The 19,818-nt window shown below is 49.0% G+C and overlaps 1 protein-coding gene across 3 annotated transcripts in view; it reads right to left on the bottom strand.

The window, feature by feature from the left end:
• The window catches only part of RBM19 (RNA binding motif protein 19), a 172,159-nt gene that overhangs the window by 105,812 nt on the left and 46,529 nt on the right, over window positions 1–19,818 (bottom strand). For all 3 annotated transcript variants that reach the window (XM_043979827.1, XM_043979828.1, XM_043979829.1), the window contains 2 exons: window positions 18,917–18,972; window positions 17,867–17,983 (listed from right to left, as the gene is read on the bottom strand). In XM_043979827.1, the coding sequence (XP_043835762.1) occupies window positions 17,867–17,983; window positions 18,917–18,972 (173 nt within the window). The remainder of the gene's footprint in view (window positions 1–17,866; window positions 17,984–18,916; window positions 18,973–19,818) is intronic.

The raw sequence follows: 19,818 nt of genomic DNA, 5'->3' as shown, positions 1-19,818 counted from the left end.
CCCTCAGAGATCTGGGAAAGAGGCAGGGGTGGAGCAGGGTGGGAGGAACTGGGCCCAGTCAAGTGACTGAAGCCTGGAACCGGAAGCTGTGCCCAGAGAAGGGAAGGTCCCAGCGAACCCGGGAGAGCTTTAAAAACCCCAAAGAAAACACTGTTCCTTTGAGCCGTGAATCCAAGCAAACGGCGAGCCGCCTCTTGTGAGACAAGTTAAGCAGGTTTGTTGGTGAGAAGTTGAAGGGGCTCGTGTTCAAGACTGAGAAGTGCAAAATCAAATAAAAAGGAAAATAAAATGCAAAACCACAAAATGTTTCTAAATGTCTGAAAAGGAAAAAAAAAATCTTCATACAAAGACTCTTGGTTGGATGGGCCCCCAAAGGCCATCTAACTCAACTTATACCTGAACAGGAAGCCCTCTACAACATACCCAATGAATGGCTGTCTGCTTGAAGACCTCTAAGGACGGGGAGCTCACTACCTTCCTTGGCAGCCCCTGACACTTTGCCTAGCCCTCACAGTGGGGTAAGTTCTTCTCTCCTATCCCAGGTCAGGTCTGCTCTATTCCAAGAGACCTCCTTGAGCTGACTGGCATAAGGGCAAAATCAGATGAGGGGTCCCAGGCTGGCTGGAGTTTGGAAGGATGGCCTGTGGTGGGCAATCCCGGGCTCAGCGGGGTGCCGGAGCTCCCTGCGTGGGGAAGCCTCTCCTGATCCCGCCACTCCCCAAGCTCTCAGCGCTCTGGCCCCCTTCTCTTTACCTTCTGTCTTCCCCCCACAGAATCATGGAATCTGAAAGTTGGCAAAGCCCTAAGGAAAGGATCCTCCCCTTAAGGTACCGGCGGGGCGTCTGTGTACACGGGCCTTCCTCTTCCCCACAGCAGACAGAACAAACTCCCAGGAGGCAAGGGCGGTTTCGTTTTCTCCTCTCCCCCACAGCAGACAGAACAAACTCCCAGGAGGCAAGGGCGGTTTCGTTTTCTCGGTGTCTCCCCTGTCCATACCACCGGCCCAGCAGGCTTACTGCATACTTGTTGGAGCACAAGTGAAACCTTTTACTTGACTATTCAGAGAGATAAACATCATCGCCGAATCCTCCCTGGTAATCCAGGTTCTGGCTCCATTCTTAACACCAACAAGGGACTTGGAAAATATGGCCCTCCGTGATGTGCTCCCACAATGGAACCCACCCCTCTTTACAGGCTCCAACAAAGCACGGAGGCCTTGGGATGGAAGAGGGGCTGAATGAAGCTCCCGAGATGCTGAGGCAAGGTTGCAGCGAGCGGCGTGCAGCTTCCAGTGGGGAGGAATGAATTGAAAAAGCTCACCAACACCCACCCCCAGGCACACTCACCACCCTGTCTCTGTTCATCACCTGAGCCTTTGGTAGAGACACAATTATCAGCCCATGGCCACATACAATGACTCGACAGAGAGAAGGACATCTGAACGCTCTGTAATGGAAGACAGGAAAAACCACCGGGCGGAGGGGGGTACCCTTGGATCGGGAAGGGTTAAGAGGAGAGGGGGTCAAGCCAATTAAGCTTCCTCATTAGCACCGACTTGGGGCCTTCGGTGCCACCAGCCAAATGAGCTCAGAGTGACCTCAAAGCTTTCCTTCACGTGTACTAGGTTCTCTCCTTGCCTTTTCTTCCCTCCTTCCTTTCCTCCCTCTCTCCCTTCTTTCTTTCCTCCAATTCAACTCAAATCAACGAACATTTCCTCCGTGTAAAGTTCCACGCTTGGCAGTGCGGAGAGAAAGACAAAAAGAAAGACTGTCCCTGCCTTTAAGGCAGGGGAGAACAACCACCTGGGGAAGGTGCGAGGAGGAGTAAGTACAGGATAATCTGAGGAGGGGGAAGGCTTGTGGCCCGTGGGCAGGACCTTGAGAAAAGCTCAGGATTCTAAGAGATGGGGGCAAGGATGAGGAGGATGCTCCGGCCAGGAGGCCTGCCAGGCTGCAGAGGTCAGCAGGCCGAGTCTGGAAGGCTAGCCCAAGGCTTGGGTAAAAGCATGTTGACCCACATACTCAGAAAATAAAGATTTACATGCCTGTGTGTGCTATTAGCACTATAAAAAGGCTTAAGAGGCTATATTCTTACTTCCTTGGGAGTCTATGGTGAAGGAGGGGCAAGACAAATCCAAGATATTTTTTTCTTACAGCCCTAGGACGCTACTCATTTGGCAATAGATGCATGTAGTGAGCTCCCCATTACAGGAAGTGTTCAAGCAGCTGCTAAGGGATGATGCTGATTGGGAGCAGATAATCTCTAAGACTCCCTCCCAACTTTCACATTCTCTGTTGCACAGCCCCTCTGCCCCTGGTGAATAGACAATAAAATAAGACACAAGCATTCCCAGGCCATTAAGAATAATGAGGGGGCAGCTAGGTGGCGCAGTGTATAAAGCACTGGCCCTGGATTCAGAAGGACCTGAGTTCAAATCCAGCCTCAGACACTTGACACTTACTAGCTGTGTGACCCTGGGCAAGTCACTTAACCCCAATTACCCTGCAAAAAAAGAATAATGAGGATGGGATAATTTCACTAAGCTCCCCAGGCACTCTCCTGACTTGGTTAGGCCTCACTGGATGATTGTAGCAGCCTGCAAACCAGCACCAAGGCCACAGAGGCAGAGGGCACAAAGGAGATGGGATCTCAGGAGCTGAGGACACCTGCAATACAGGGGTCATCCTCAGGGGAGTTACAGGACTTGAGTTCAAATCCTGGTTTCCGACTTTGGGCCAAGATAGCTGTAAGTATGGAGACAGACCACCAAGTTCTTCCCTTTGGAGTCCAGCAAAAACCTGAAATTCACACCAGCCCAAATAGTGACCAAGACAGCCAAAGCAAAATCTGAAAAAAGTCAAGCACCCCGCCCACCAGCAGAACTGGGGGTGGAGCCTGGCCCTGGACCAAAGGTGCAATTTCAGAACTGAAGCTGGAGAGAGCACAAACTCAAAGAAGACGCCAACCAGCATCACGATGGTGGTTGTTTGGTTGTTCAGTCGTGTCTGACTATTCGTGACCCCTTGTGGGCTTTTCTTGGCAGAGATCCTAGAGTGGTCTTGCCATTTCCTTCTCTAGCTCATTTTACAGATGAGGAAACTGAGGCATACAGGATGAAGTGACTTGTCCAGGCACACAGCTGCTAAGTGTCTGAGACCTGAATTGAACTCAGGTCTTCCTGACTCCAGGCTCAGTGCTCTATATCCACTGGGCCACCGCACTAGCATGCAAAGCTGAGCATAATCCTACAGGGGGATAATGAACATTTGACGCAATAGAGAACTTTTAAGGACTTTCTGATGAAGAGTGAAAGCTAAGTAGAAACTCTAGAGGAAAAAAAAAAAATTCAGAAGAGATCCACAGGAAACATTTTACATTTTATACTGATGACTTAGAATGAATCATTCTAGGTAGTACAGTGGATAGATTGAGCTGAGAAGACCTCAGTTCAAATCCAGCCTCACATACTTAACTGGCTGTGTGACCCTAAGCAAGTCTCTTCCCCTCTGTCTGCCAGTTTCCTCATCTGCAAAAAGGAGGCAATAACAGCACCCACGGTTCCCAGGGTTGTTGTGAGGATCACAATGATAATTGTAAAGCACTTGGTGCACAGTGAGCACTCTAAAAATGTTAGTTATTGCTCTCATCATCATTATTAAGAATGGGCTAAATTAGGGGGCAGCTAAGTGGTGCAGTGGATAAAGCAATGGCCCTGGATTCAGGAGGACCTGAGTTCAAATCCAGCTTCAGACACTTACTAGCTGTGTGACCCTGGGCAAGTCACTTAACCCTCATTGCCCCACCAAAAAAAAAAAATGGGCTAAATTGCCTTCGGTAAACATTGAAGTCCATTAAGGGCCCCAAGCTTCTGGAAACAAAGTCTTTATCTTCTTCATATCAATGTTATGCCAGTAGTGCTGGATGACATCAAGACACAGAACTCTAAGGTCTCAGAAAAAATGTGTATCGTGGAGAGAATGATGGGGAGGCCCAGGTGGGCAGGAGCGGCTGTATCACAGAACCAATGAGGCACTCCAAAGACTTCATCAAGGACGCGTATGAGGGCAAGGGATGGTCCCAAAGGAGAGTGATGGATGGCAGGTGCAAAGGGGGTCTCTAGCACACAGGGTAGAGCTTGTGGCAAGCTAACAGGGGGACTTAAGCATGGGCCACAAAGGATGGGTGGGCATGGATGGGTTTTAGTCTGTACTAATGGAAAGAAGAGCCAAATCATAGGAGCTACTGACTCTCTTAATGTCCCAGCTTCTCTAATCAGAACCTATGATCGCATCAGAATCACCAATTATGCCCAAAGTGACTGATTTCTGATAGCTCTTGCTGTAAGATGTCAATGAACAGGAACCCTTCCAACCTCCCAGCCTCTGAAAGGAAATATGGCAGCTTCAGTTGGCTCTACTGGTGCTTCGGCCCCGCCCCATAAAGGAACAATCACAGGATGAACAATGTTACCAATAAAGACTGAGCCAAATGGATCTCAGAAACTCAGGGCCCTCAAATCCAACCCCCTCATTTAGAGGTGAGGACATGGAGTCCCAGAGAGGTGCCAAGGCACGTCACACAGCTAATAATTGGCTGAAACTTCCGCACTTATTCTACTATACAAGATTCACTCTTGAAGGGTGAGTGTTAACGGGAATTATCCGCGGGGTGCAGCAATGTGAGATTATAGGATCACAAATTTCTACAAGGAAGGGTCTTAAGTCATTGATAGGAGACGTATTAGATTTAGAAAGGTAAATGTTCTGGTTTTCAAAAAGGGAAGGGAATAGAGTATAAAAACTATGATCAGTGAGCTTGACTTTAATTACTGGCAAAATTTTCAAACATATTATTAAAGGGATGGTTAGTGAACATTTAGAAATGGAAGTAGTGATCACCAAGAACCAGTGTGGCTGCACCCAGGGCAAGCTGGGCTAATAACATTTCCTTTTCCTGACAGGATTAATAGAATTGTAGACTAGACTGAATGCTGTAGATATGCTCCATTTAGGTTTTAACAAATCATGTGAACAAGCTCCTTGGCTATTCTTGTGGAAAAGATGGAGAGATGTCAGCCTAGATAATAGTGCAATTAGGCAGAATTAGAATTGGTTTAATGGGCAGATGCAAAGAAGAGCCATTAATGTCCATTTGGAAGGGCTCTGGTGCAGTGTCCCAGGAATCTGAGCTCAGTCTGGTGCTGGTCAACATTTCTACCAATGATCTGGATAAAGGAATAGACAGCCTGTTTATTAAATATGCAGACGACAGCAATCTGGGAGGGTCAGCTAACAAGGGATAACAGAGTCAGGTTTTTAAAACACTCTTGATAAACTAGAACACAGTGGACAAACAACTGGGGCTGAATCCACTAAGCTGAAATTTAGTAGAGAGAGATGTGAAGTCCACATTTAGGTTAGAAAAATCAACTTTCTTAGTGGGAGAGGGGTAGGTTGAAGATGGAGACAGTAGTTTTTTTTTTCCTTTTTTTTTTTCTGGTGAGGCAATTGGGGTTAAGTGACTTGCCCAGGGTCACACAGCTAGTAAGTGTTAAGTGTCTGAGGCCGGATTTGAACTCAGGTCCTCCTGACTCCAGGGCCGGTGCTCTATCCACTGCTCCACCTAGCTGTCCCCGAGACAGTAGTTCTGAAAATGATCTGGGGGTTTCAGTGAACTCTAAGCTCAATCTAATACAGCATCTGGGGAAATGAATGCATGCATCCTTGAGTGACTGTCCAAGACCAGGGAGGTGAGAGGTGAGTCCTTAGTCACACTGTCCTTTGCTCTGGTCAAAATATAACAGAACGTTCGGTCAGGTTCAGTTCCAGGCACCTCATTTTCAGAAGACACTGATGAGGAAGAGAGGGTCTCAAGGAGAGCAAGCAGGCACGGGAAGAGGTTTGAGATCAAGACTGGCTAAAAGAACGGAGGATGTTTAACCTGAGAAAGAAAGACGCCGTGACACGGAAGTTCTCATTTGAAGGAAAGTCATGTGGATGGGGCAGAACTAGAAGCAATGGGGAGAAGGGGCAAAGGGGCAAAGTGAAGCTTGACAGAAGATTTTCTAACAACTGCAATGATCTTAAGTACCTCGCTATCTTCAGCAACATCAGAAACAAAACTCTGCTTTGGGGGTCACGTAAATGGTACTGCGGATTCCTGGTCAGGTCTGGGTTGGACCAAACAGCCACTGTGGGCCCTTCCGACTCGAAAATTCTTTGATGTTCGATCTCTTCATTTTACAAATGAGAAAACTGAGGCCTACAGAGAAGTGACTCAAAGCTACATAAGGAATAAACAGCAGGGGGAAGATCTGACACAGTATATTAGGAGTTCTTGGCCATGTATTCTCCTAGGATGGGCCTGGGCCTCACCTCACTCTAGTGATGGCTCTGTTTGGGGTATACAGTGCACCAAGCTTGGAATTAGGGTCTCTGATTCTCTCTCACCCCACCCCCCCACCCTCCCTTCTCTCTCTCTCCTCCTTTCCCTCTCTCCATCTCTTCTTTCTCCCCACTTCTTCTCTCTCTCTTACCCTTTCTTTCTCTCCCCTCTTCCTCCTCCCTCTCTCCCTTTCCCTTCTCCCTCCCTCTATCTCTTCCTCTCTCCCTCTTCTTTCTCCCCATCTCCTGCCCTCTCTCTTTTCTCTCTGTTCCTCCCTTCTTCTCTCTCTCCTTCCTTCCCTCTCTTTCTCTCTCCTCCTTTCTTCTCTCTCTCCTCCCCTCCTTCCCTCCCTCTCTCTCTTTCTCTCTCTCCTCCTCTCCCCCCCATCCTGACCTTCTCTGTTCTGTGTCTCACAAAACAACAGCCCATGTCACTGCAGACGCCAATTCCTTCTGGCACTTGGAGTGGTCACTCTCACGGCCCACATGAACCGTGAGCACACAAAACAACACACCTTCAGAGGGCTGCACAGACAAGCGCCAACTGCTCTGCTTCTATCTCCAACACGGCATGACAGCGCCGGGCACAGCTGGTCCCAAGGAACAACTCTCCAGAAGACAATCTGTCCCACTTATCTAAGTACCAAATACGGATCCACAGGATGCGCTGCCCCTCCAAGTCTCTCGAACAAAACAGACCAAAGGTTTAAGCGACTGTTGGAAAAACTATCGTACAGCCAAAGATAATCTCTCAGTGGATGACAAGATGGGGACGTGGAAGGAGAGGGAACTTGGCCTTTGGTCACTACTATGGAAAACAAAGGGAAGAGGGGATGGTCTAGGGGGAAAGAGAAAAAAGGAAGGAGACAAGTAAGGAAAGAGGGGAGAAATGGGAGAGTAAAAACAAAGAGAAGGAAGAAAGGACAGACAGGAGAGGAAACATGATGGAAAAGAAGGAAGATAGAGGAGGGAAAGAAGAGAGGGAATTAATGTAGGGAGTAAAGAGGGGAGAAGTGAGGAAAGGAGAAAAGAATGCAAGAGAGAAAAAGAGAGAAGGGGAAAGGAAAAAAGGACAAAGGGAGGCCAGGGGAGAATGAAGGGGGGGGCAGGAAGGAAGGAGAAGGAAGAGGGGGAGGGGGACAGGTGAGACCAGTGGAAGCAAAATCCCAGTCTCTTAATTAAGGCTTTCAGCCACCTGTTGTGAACTCTGTCATTCACACCCCTAGCAGGTGGTTCACACCTATAAGGAAGAAAAATCTGAAACAACCATACCATGAAAAGAAGAAAAACATGTAATTATCTGTCACAGAGACATTCTCAAACACCGTCTGCTTCTCCCCACTTCACTGATCATCACGGACACTTTCCTAGTTGGGGGGGCACCCACATACCAGGAAGTCCACAGGCGCCTGAGGGGCTGCAGGTTTAACCAACAAATTCACACTGGCCTCTCTTTCCCTAGAAACAACCCCCCCCCTAAAAAAAATGGATGCCTCTATTTTGTGAGTTTCAGAATGTGAAAAGCAATCCCCGATTCCAATAATAACAGCACTGAATGTGGAAGGATCTGGGCCCTTCTAGGTCAGAACAGGGTGTTTTTGGGGGGTGGAAGTGGGAGACAGATGGCATAGACAGTGGTTGGGGGGGGGGGTCACCTGAGACCCTGAAGAATTTTAAGGATTCAGTCATGGGAACAGGAAGGCTGGAGAATCATTCCAAAGCTCCAGAGAAAAGACAGAAGCTGCCAAGACATTACTCATTCTATAGGGCCCCCAATGACAGGTGGGACATGGCAACAATAATAGTGACGGGGAGGACTGATCCATCTACAGGGTGGGCCAAGAGTCCCAAAGGGGGTCTGATGTAATATTGCGGGGACAATATTTTTTTCTTTATTGTTCTCAATTTAGGAGATTTGATTTTTCATACATAGTGTAAATTCATTTCCTATGTATCCTGTATATGATGCTATGGCGCTGCAAATTAAAAACAAAAAATAAAGGAGCTGTTAAATATTTGGGACTTTGGGCCCACCCTGTCTCTCTTTCCTCTTCCCCCCTGCCTCCACACATATGTATGCAGAGCCCAATGCTTTTTATAAATATATATTTACACATATAAGTATGTATCGACGCACACTTTTATACACACATTGGAACAGGATTTTTCATTCTCTTGAAGCGCTATCGCACGTATTATCAGAGGATCAAGATTCAGAGATGGAAGCAACCTCAAGAGCCTCCTCTTTGAGATACAGGCCCAGAGAAGTTGAAGAAATTGTTTAAAACGACACAGCCGGTCGGTGGCCAAGGAAGAACCCGCCGGACCCCTTAGGCTGCTGCGTTCCCATCAGGTGCCGGGTCAAGAAAAACCCCATACACAATGTGGGAATAGAGACACACAGGCAGGGAGCCCAACACCGCCCCCTTCTGGCAGAGGGAGACAAATGAAGTCGTTATACACAGACACTGAAAACCCTTCCAAGAAGGGAAGAATTTGATTTAAGCTTATTCCCAAAGCCAAGCCATGGAGATCACCTTTAAGGGAGAGAGGAGGGTGCCCAGCAGAAGATGGTTAGATAACCCAAAGCCCCAACCTCAATAAGCAATCTAGCACCCCTCGAGGGAGCCTGGTTGGTCCTCAAACATGTCTCACCTTTCCCAGGCATAACAAACTCAAAGTTGTTTGCTACTTGGAAAGAGAGGGTGAACTGGGGCAGCTAGGTAGTGCAGTGGATAGAATACAGGCCCTGGAGTCAGGAGGACCTGAGTTCAAATCCAGCCTCAGACACTTAACACTAACTAGCTGTGTGACTCTGGACAAGTCACTTAACTCCAATTGCCTCACCAAAAAAAAAAAAGAGAGAGAGGGTGACCTGCGGCCCTGAACACGTCCCCACAAGGCTCCACAGGATGCTTTCCACTTTCTCTAAGTACTTAAAATCAAAGCAGAGGAGCTGCTGGTCCCTCACTCTCTTCTTTGTTTACATCTAACACCAGGAAGCCAAGCTTGATGAATGACTCCCCTCCATGCGCGCCAGCCAAACTGGTCAGCTTGCTGCTCTGTCCACTGGTCACTAAATGCTTATAGAGCACCTACTATGTGCTGGGCACCAGGCTGAGCACTGGCCAAAGCCAGTCTCTGCTCTCAGTGGAGCTCCTCATCTAATGAGGGAGACAACGTGCAAAGAACTATGGACAAACAAGCTATCTACGGGATAAACTGGAAATGACCAAGAGAGGGAGACACTAGAGTCAAGGGTATGTCAGCACTCCACCTCCTATATCTGCACATTTACATAGGCTACCACCTGAGCTCAGAATGCCTGCTCTTCCTTACTGCCACTCACTCTGCAGAAGCCAAGGTTTCCTTTAAGGCTCAGCTCATGGGCCACCTCCTCCAGGAAGCCTTTGCCAATCCCCTCCTTTTCTAGCGCATCCTTGTTCAACTTCTGCTATGCCTTCGTTGGCTGGCTGCACCCCAACCTCGGGAAAATCTAAATTTCTTGAGGGAAGAGACTTTTTGCTCTCTCCATCCTTGGTGCCTCAAAAAAGGAGGCTTCTTGAACTGGATCGGCTGAGACTATAAGAAGTGGGAAGAAAACACAGGTGAGAAAGCAGCTATGCCCACCTCACCTGCATGATGGGTACCACACTGCCTGCCTTCTTGATGAGCAGGGGAGGGGCAGGTAGGGCAAGAATCTGGAGCTGAAAAAATGATGAATGTCAAAAATAAGTAAATTGAAAGTGAAAAATATCAATAAAAAAGAAAAGAAAGTGTCTCTGCCTCATTTTCTGGGGCTTGTATCCATGGAAGAAATTCGTGGGAATCAAGAAACAGGAGTAGATACTTCTTTTCCACACTGTGGAGCCTCTGAGCAGGGCAGGAGAAAACCTTTGAGGTCAGAGCCAGTGACGGTCAGGGCCAAGATTTGAATTCAGCTCCACAAAGAAGAATTCAGTTCAACTCAACAAACATTAAGTACAAAAGCCCTGTCTCAGGTGCTGGGAATACAAAGACATAAAGGAAACAGGTCCTGACCACACACATCTCACAGTCTCCTTGGGGTCCTCTAAGAAGGGCCTACTCTGATGCCGCATCATGACTTGGAAACAGAGGCTGGTCAAGGGAATGCAGGGAAGGGCACGGCACCAGATGGCTTCTGCAGCTGGGATCAGAGCACAGATGGGTGGTGTCAGGGGTTGGCAAACCAGGCCGGCAAGCCAAGGTCCAAAGCTGCTGCCTGTTTGTGTCGGCGGGCGGGATGTGGCTCTCAGGCTATAGTCTGCCGACTCCCCAGTCTGATTCTCTAGCACGACCCTGTTAAGGCTAAAATTCTAGCTAAACTATCTAAAATCTAATGAGTGGTCACCAATAAATTATAAGCTTTAGCAAAAGTTAGACTTTTAAGCATTTATTAAGGAGAATAAGAATTTGGTGAAGAGAAAGAGAAAGGCCTAGCTTCATCTATCTATTAAAGGGAGAGCGCATTCCTAGCTCCGTTCTCTGCCAGAGTCCACAGGAAAGAGAGCGAGTCAGAGCGCCAGGCTCCCCCTTCTTCCTCCCACAAGCAAACGTCACTTCCTGACGCCAAAGAAAAGATGCATGGTCTTGCCCTCAGAGACCTTCACCTCATGGCGGAGCGTTTCGACAGTAAGTCTCCAGCAGGTGGCGTCATTCCAATCATTACAATCCTCAGAAGAGAAACCACTCCAGAAGCTGGGACAAAAATGGATGGGCTTTGTTTCTTTTCTGATCCATTTAAGATCTTAGGCACCTAAGGCTGTTTCCTTTTATCCTATGGGTGGTAAGAAGAGAAGTTTGCTGTCTTTCTCTCACACACACACTCTCAGTCTGGCAGGCTGCTATCTCTTCCCTTTGTGAGAAAATAATGGGTTTTGGGACACCCAGAGGCTCCCCTCAAGGGGATTATATGAAGATTGATTGGATTGACTTTGCTGATTGATTCACTAGGAGTTAACTTGATTGGAACCACACCTACCTGGTGTGGCCTGGCCCTCGGCGGGTGTGTTCTCTGAACTCTGACCTCAGCATGTTCTGCTCATGGGCCACACTCAAGCCCAGTAAGCCAACAGTCTTGAAGGATGCTGGCCAATTAGCTTTGAGCAGTGAGGAAGGGCTGCCTTCCACCGACCCAGAGGAAGTTTTCTCTTTCAGTTTGGCTCTCAGACAGGCTTGTGGGGGAAGACTTGGAGGAAGAAGCAGGCCAGGCTGAGCTCTAGGCTAGATAGGCCTTTTCATAACTTTCTGAGCCAAGCGTTCTCACTTTACTAATACTTGGTATTCTTTAATAAATGCTTAAGGACCAAAACTGGTGCTAAAGTTTCTAATTTGTAAGTAACAAATATATTAGAAACCCCCGCTAATTTTCCCTAAACTTGGGACAGAAATAAGGTGACCACATATAGTTTTACTTGCCACATCTTAGAATTAATAACACAATAAGTGAACATTTATGTAATTATTGAACATTATACATACAAGACTGCTGGGTGGTGCTACTGCAAATCTAGTCTCAGATGCTTCTTTCTGCCTCAGTTCTCTCATCCGTAAAATGGGGCTGGGGGTGGGGTGGGGAATAATACCTTCCAAAGTTGTTGTGAGGATCAAATGGTATATTTGTAAAACCCTATGCAAACCTTAAAGTACCACAAATTTGTCAGCTATCATCATCATTAATCAATGAATCAAAGTTGGTTTAAATGGATGACATGACTCACTTAACTGAAGGTTGTCCCCTACTCTCCAGAACTTGGTCAGCAGTCACAAAGTATGGGCTGATTTTTTTGGAAAGATGCTGATGGAAATCTCAGAAAACTGAACTGGGAAAGAAACCCCTCAAGAGCTACTGTGGAGCCCTCTGGAGACAGGAATCCCAAGTGGGCCCTGGTCCCTGCTGCCCTGTCCACCTGTCTGAACACTGGTGAGGCTGGTTCACTCTGACAGAGAATAATGAGGCTCAGGGGGCCAGTGGACCCTGAGGACGGAACTCTTTTTGCCCGGAGTGCACTGCTGGTTTATGCAATCTGAGTCCTGAATGTACACCATCGGTCAGAAGGGGGCTTGGCTAAGAGTGTATATGGCCTGGCACCTATTCCCCCTTTTTGGAAAACTAGCACAAAGCCCACGGGGTTTGGGATGGGGGTCAGGACACCAATGGATTGGTGACTTTATAGATGGCTGCCATTTTCAACAATGATGTAAACTGAAACCTACCCAAGCCCGTCCATCTTTGCCAAGTCAACAAGCATTTATCTACCATGTGCTGGCCATGATGCTAAGCACTAGGGAATCAAAGAAAGGGACGAAAAAGGTTTTGTTCAAAGAATATTGTTTGACTTTAGAGGAAACAGAGGCAAACAGGGTAAAGTGACTCGCCCAGAGTCACACAGCTAGAAAGCGTCTGAGGCCAGATTTGAACACAGCAATATGAGTCTTCTTGACTCCAGGCTCGATGCTCTATCTACTACACTGCCTAGCTGCCCTAGCACATTTATTAGCAATCCCATTTTACAGATGAAGAAACTGAGTCTCACTGACGTACAACTAATAAGTATCAGAGTTGGGACTTCTGATTAGAAGGCCACTGTTCCTTCTAGTATACCGTGCTGTGTTCCCCATCCATTTATACAATGACAAGATGTTTAGAAGGAAATATCAGCTTGTGAAAAAACAAGAGACAGACTGGGAACTGGGAAAGCCCAGATGCCGATCCCACTTCTGTGACAGTGGGCAAGTCACAGAAGGAATCTTAGGGGTCACCCATCTAACGCTCCCCTGAAAGAGGAAACTTTCATGACATGCCACTGCTTCAGGCCCCTAGTGAGGTGGACCCGCCACTTCCCAACATCACCCACATCAGCAAGGTTTCCCTCTGTCTGTCTGCCTCTTGGTCAACAATGGTCAAAAATGGGTTCTGGCCTCCAGGGCCCCTAGAACAAATCTGACCTGTCCAAAGACAGACCCTCAGATGGTGTGAACTAGAGGCCCGCCACCATCCCTGTCATTTTCCCTCTCACAGGAACCCGTACATTTGTGCCTCGCATTTGATGGGATTTAGATACAAACGATCCAAGGGCTGGGTACTTTCCTACCTTTTACAAAAATGTTTAATGTTGGGAGGACTATCACACAGGAAAATTAAATGACTACCTCTACCCTGGAATTCCAGTGTTGGGACGCCATGCTCTGCAAGCTGGCTTAAATCAGCACTGGACAGCTCCAGGAACAGAGAGGATGATGGGGATGTCACATACCACATTGCCTGTCCCCTCTGGCTTTGATTTCTTCTGCTGGGTCTATATGGTGAGAGCTTTTCAAGCCACACACACGGCACATTAGGAGTGTTTGGCAGGATAATATCTATTAAAAACACAATTTAAACATTTTTCTGGGTCCATGTGGTGACCAGGTGATTAAGGGCAACTGTTGTCTGTGAGGATATGCAGGTCCAGCGGTTTGCTGGCTGAATTCTCGAGAAGATTTAGGGGCTTTTGTTTGTAACTGGGGAACTGTCATCTGTTGGTCTATGAAGGGGAGCAAGATTCTGGTGAATAATTAGCATCATGCTCATTGCCGTTATTATCCTGCTAGGTGGCCTCTTAGAATTCCTACAAATTCCCATCCATGTCATAAGAAAAGCAGACTTCCTGAGTAAGTAGATAGCAGAACTGCCCCCCAACGCTACAGCAGGATGGGGTTTCCCCCTCAGTGGGAAAAGGAACACAGAAGGTCCCCCCATAGCCCAGAAATCTCCCCAGGCCAAATGACCAGTGGCATTGTCTGAAACATGCAGAGCAGTCTTCCCAGAGAAGGTTAAGAGTGTCCCCTGCTGTTCTGTGCCCGGAACTGCCTTCAATCCCAGATAACAGGGGAAACACAACAAAAGGGAGGCAGGAGGAGAGGTGGAGGGGGGGCTTTCAATTTCCAGGGGCGCAGGGAAGATGACCTAGAAAAAACCCTGCCAGGATAGGAGGGAGGGAGTGCGTGGGACGTGACGACGTGTAATTATGCTCTGCATAAGCACCGGTTCCTCCTCTCCTCAAAACAAATCTGTGGAGCAGGATTAAACAAAGCTCTCATCCCTTGCATCACTGTCTTTTGTTTCTGGGATAACTCGACTGAAATCTACCACATAACTAAGTGAAACTGTCAGTGTGGCGGCATGTTATTTCCTGAGTAACATGCGCCGTTCTTTGCACACCCATTCTGATCCGGAGGCTCTTACGTTGAGATCCTTTCAAAAGGTCATGACAGAATCACTTGGAAACAAGCCAGTGCATCCACAGGGACTGACGTACCTTGATGTGACTAACTCTGGAAAGGTGGCTGAGAGAGGGCTTGGACTGAGAATCAAGAAGATTCAGGTTTGAAACTACCTCAACCAACACTCACTTGCTGTGTGTCCCTGAGGAAGTAGCTTAGCCTCTCTGAGCCTTGGAAATCTCTCTAAGATACACCTGCCTTACTCCAGAGTCATGCAGACCTGGGTTCCAATGCTCCCGCAGATAATAAGAGCCAACATTTATGTCTCTCTTTCTCATTTTATCCTCACAAAACTCCAGGAGAGGGATGCCATTATTATCCCCATTTTATGGATGAGGAAAGAGGCAAACAGAGGCTAAAGTGACTTTCCCAGGGTCACACAGTTAGAGTCCAAAGCCAGATCTGAACTTGCCTGCCTGACTCCTGAGGCTTAGCACTCTATCCGCTGCACCGCACAGCTGCCTCTGATGTGTGAGCGACCATGGGCAAATCAGTTCCTGAGCTTCTTTATCGGTGCCCCAAGTGTCAAGCACAATGTCTGGGATACAGCAGGCACCTAATAAATGCGTGTTGTTTCACTGCTCTACAAAATGCAGATTAAGGCATTTCCCCCATATGACTGAGGATCGAGTACAGTGATCTATGTTCAGATGACCAGCAAGGTTGAGACGGTCTGCCATCTGGGCCATCTGGACTCTCAGAGAGAGTCGCAAATCCTGGATTTCCCACCCAAGACCAGAAGCTCTCAGAGCAAAGGCACCGCATCTCTGGGCACCGCAGGTCTCCTGGACCCCACAGGAGTTTGCACCCAGCAGCCATTTAGTGGACACCTGCTGTTGTGGCTGACTCTCTCATAGACGTGCCCTTCTCTGTGGGTACTTGAGTAGGCCCAGTGAGTGCAGAGCGCCAAGGCTAGGATCAGGAGGCCTGGGCCCCCTCCCGAAGTCACGGAATTCAGGTCTTCGGGAGACCTTTGTGATCCAGGCTGAGCCCCTCACTGTACAGAGGGAAGAGTTAAGTCCAGATAAGCCCCTTGATGGCAGGCACCGGGCTCTCTCTCCCCTGGATCCCCCAGAGCTCTGAATTCACTAGGTCCAGAAGCCTCAGGGAGGAAGTTCTGTCTGTGAAGGCAGACCCCCAGTATTCTACAAATCATGGCCTTTGAGAGCTGCGGGGCAGAGTAAGACGTTCAGCGACGACCTGCCTTGGCCACAGCCAAGAATGGGTCAGAGACCGGACGTGAACCTGGTCTTCCCAACGGCAAAGCCACGCTGCCTGGCACACCAGAGGCGCCTAATAAATACTCAATCACATGAAATGATCTGAAGTTGGACCGAGAGCTCCTTGGGGGCCCCTTTTTGTATCCCCAGTGCTTAGCACAGTGCCTGGCATACAACAGGGGCTTGATCAATGCTTACAAAGGAACTTGTCCAAGGTCACAAAGGCAATCACTTCAAGCAAGTCATTTCCTATCCGCCCCCTTGGGGCTTCTGTAACATGTGAGAGTTTGGACCAGATGACCTTGGAGATCATGTCCAGCTCTGAGCCAAGTCTTGGTAGGACTCACTTCCCCTGGGGTCCCATCCAAACCCCTAGGGCAGCACATTGCTTGATGCACTGTGGGGATTCAATGGAGGGCTCTACAGTCTTAAAAGCCCTCTGCCAGAAGTCACCACCCCACACACTTAGTACTGGGTCTGGGACACAGAAGTGCTTAATAATTACTAGTCTGCTGAGTGACTGCCCTCTGCCAGGTCCTGACAAGCCAACACAGATACAGCCTTCATTTGTCTTCACGATCTGCATCTTTGGGGAGCTCAGCCAACTCCAAATTAATTCACGTATGCTGAATTTTGAATTCAATGAGACAATCCATGAAAGCCCTCTGCCAACCTCAAGATCACTACAGACATGCTAGTTGTCACCATCACCACCACTAACATCACTATCATCACCATCACTAACATCACCGCCGTCATCACCGCCGTCACCACCACTAACATCACCGCCGTCACCACCACTAACATCACTAACATCACCACCATCACCACCACTAACATCACCGCCATCACCACCACTAACAACACCGCCGTCACCACCACTAACATCACTAACATCACCGCCATCACCACCACTAACATCACTAACATCACCGCCGTCACCATCACTAACATCACCGTTGTCACCACCACTAACATCACTAACATCACCGCCGTCACCACCACTAACATCACTAATATCACCGCCGTCACCACCACTAACATCACTAACATCACCGCCGTCACCACCACTAACATCACTAACATTACCGCCGTCACCACCACTAACATCACTAATATCACCGCCGTCACCACCACTAACATCACTAACATCACCGCCGTCACCACTACTAACATCACTAACATTACCGCCGTCACCACCACTAACATCACCGCTGTCACTATCACTAACATCACCGCCGTCACCATCACTAACATTACCACCATCACCATCACTAACATTACCACCGTCACCACCACTAACATCACCACCGTCACCACCACTAACATCACCACCGTCACCATCACCGTTGTTATTTTTCAGCCAATGATGGTGATGATCATTACTCAGCCGGCCCGGGGGAATCAGCCCCATCCCTCCTCTCTAACTGTAACTCCATCTTGAGCAGTGCCCCTTACTCTGGGTCTTCCCTTCATAAAAGTGAATCCAGCGCATCCTTCTTGGCCTCGGTGTTACTGTGAGTTCTGAGAAGCTGGACCCCTCCCAAGAAGCATACACTGGATCGGGTCCTTCTGGAGCCAGCTCAAGGAAGGAGAGCCTCCTCCTGTGTCAGACAGAAGCTCAGAGGCCACAACCTGATCGCTCAAATCTGCCACAAGTGTTTTGCTTCTACACAGAGCCAGCAGTGACCGAACACTTCCTCCAAAGAGAACCCCGATTTCAAGTTGGAAAAGGACTGTTTAGAACCTCGGGGTTCCACGGGCCACTTTCTGCCCAAACCTGTGGGCCACAGGCCCTGAGATCATAAGGGAGAGGTCAAGGCAGTAAATGTCCTTAAGAAATTTGACAGAAACGCCCAGCACGGTTCCGCCCCCATCCTCCCAGCCCTTGCTCTCCCGGCACTGGTGAGTTTCACCATTTGGCCCAACTTGTAACTCGGATAGGCTGAATGACGGCGGCCACAGTCCTCGTCTTACCTGAACAGCTCTCGGATTTCCCGCACGTTGGCCTGGAATGGGATGTTCCGGACTAAGATCTTAGACGTCTTCTGCTTACGGGCCGTCTGTTTCTGCCGAGCTGAGGTCACAACAGGCCTGGTGAATCAAGCAGAAGAGGTGGTCAATAACCCATAAGACGGGCTCGGGACTCCCATCCTCAGGCCTAAACTGCGCTGGACCAGCCTCCCACACGAAATCAAAAGAGATGGGCAGCACCAAACAAGAGGGATCCCTTCCATTAAGACAACGGCCTCATTTGCCTGGTGACCTCTGGGGTCGCCCCCTTGCAATAAGGGGCCTGTTTACTCCAAGTCTGTCCCTTCAGTCTTCATGCCATGATGGGTCCCATGGCAGTGAAGCAAGGTGGCTCAGTGGACAAAGCACCAGGCCTGGAGTCAGGAAGCCCTGAGTTCAAATCCAGCTTCAGACAAATACTGTGTGACCCTGGGCAAGTCACTTCACCTTTGCCTGCCTCAGTTTCCTCAACTGTAAACTGGGGACAACCATGACGCCTCCTTAGCGAGGCTGACATGAGAATCAAACGACATTTGTATCCTGGCCTGTAAAATGGAGGCACTGGACTGAATGATATCAAAGGGCCCTTCTACCCTGATGGTAATTGTCCCCATGTCCCATTTGCCATCAGGTCCCGCTAAGAAAGCCTGCCCCGAGGAGAGAGCCCGGTGATGGATCGCTCACTCCAGCACCGTCCCCCCTGGCCACTCCTCTATGTATTTCCACTGCCCAGACCAATGCAATTAGAGAGCGTTTCCCCTCCAAAGTTCCCCATTATTATAATAAATGTGTATTAGGCATTTATGCAATGGACCAGAACGGCTCCAGTTTATCATGAAAACGTGTGTTTGAGACATGCCACCTTAATTATACGGGGCCACCGTGCACGGTCGGGAGCTTTGGGCCTTGAGGACGTTAAAGGGGCAGCAGGCGGCTCTGGGGGGGCCCGCCCGGGAGAAGCTAAATCAGCCCCCCACGTGGTGGGGGAGGGAAGGCAGGAAGCAAGAGACTCACTTGACGGCCCTCTCGGAAATCTTCACCTCCAGCTTGTGGTCGTCCACCAGGCAGCCCTGGGAAAGGAGATCCAAAGACCCTTTGTTCTGGTCTCTTAGAAGCACCCACCTCGATCCTCAGCCTCTGCGAGAGGACGGCCTGAGCCAACTACGGGGAGACCGAGGGAGGGCGAGGAAGGGGCAGAGGAACAACACCTGCTCTTTCTCCCACAGGGATGGCTTTGACAGCCCCAAGGGTCCCTGTCCTCGGAAAACCTCCCTCAGGCCTCTGCTACTCACCTCGCCCTCCCCTCCCCACCCAGCTCTGGGTTCGAGAGTGGGGAGAAGCAGGGGAGGAAATGGAGGGTGGCCGGGCACTAAGGGAAGGATATTTATGGCAACGTAGCTCCTCATCTCCCTTGCCAATCTGAAGGATTAAGAGCTAGAAGGAACCTCCAGGAATATGACTCAGGGAGGGGAAGCAATCTGTCTCAGGTCACACACAGGGGTAAAAGCGGAGCTAGGACTGGAGCTGGGAGCCAGGGAAACCTGGGTTCAAGTCCCACCTCAGATACTAGCTGGGGGACTCTCCAGCTCCCTGAGCCTCAGTTTCCTCAACTGTAAAATGGGGGTGATAACAGCACTCACCTCCCAGGGTTACTGTGAGGGTCAAAGGAGATATCATAGGTAAAGTACTTTGCAAATCTTAAAAGTGCTAGAAAAATGTTTGCTGTGGCAGTGATTTGAACCCAGGTCTTCCAGGTCCCAATCCCAGGTGCTTCCACAGCTCCATGTTCAAGGCTCTCAGGTCATGGGGGAGGAAACCATGTTCCATTGAGTCTTGCCCCGCTCTGGTGGAGGGGGGACCCTGTGCCAATGTGATCACAGGGCCAGTCCACAAGAAAGCCCCTGGGCAGGAAGAAT

This window comes from Dromiciops gliroides, chromosome 1 (genome assembly GCF_019393635.1).
Source record: "Dromiciops gliroides isolate mDroGli1 chromosome 1, mDroGli1.pri, whole genome shotgun sequence".
Taxonomy (NCBI): Eukaryota; Metazoa; Chordata; class Mammalia; order Microbiotheria; family Microbiotheriidae; genus Dromiciops; species Dromiciops gliroides.
Note: the sequence above shows the minus strand (reverse complement) of the source record. Positions and strands in the feature narration are given on the sequence as shown.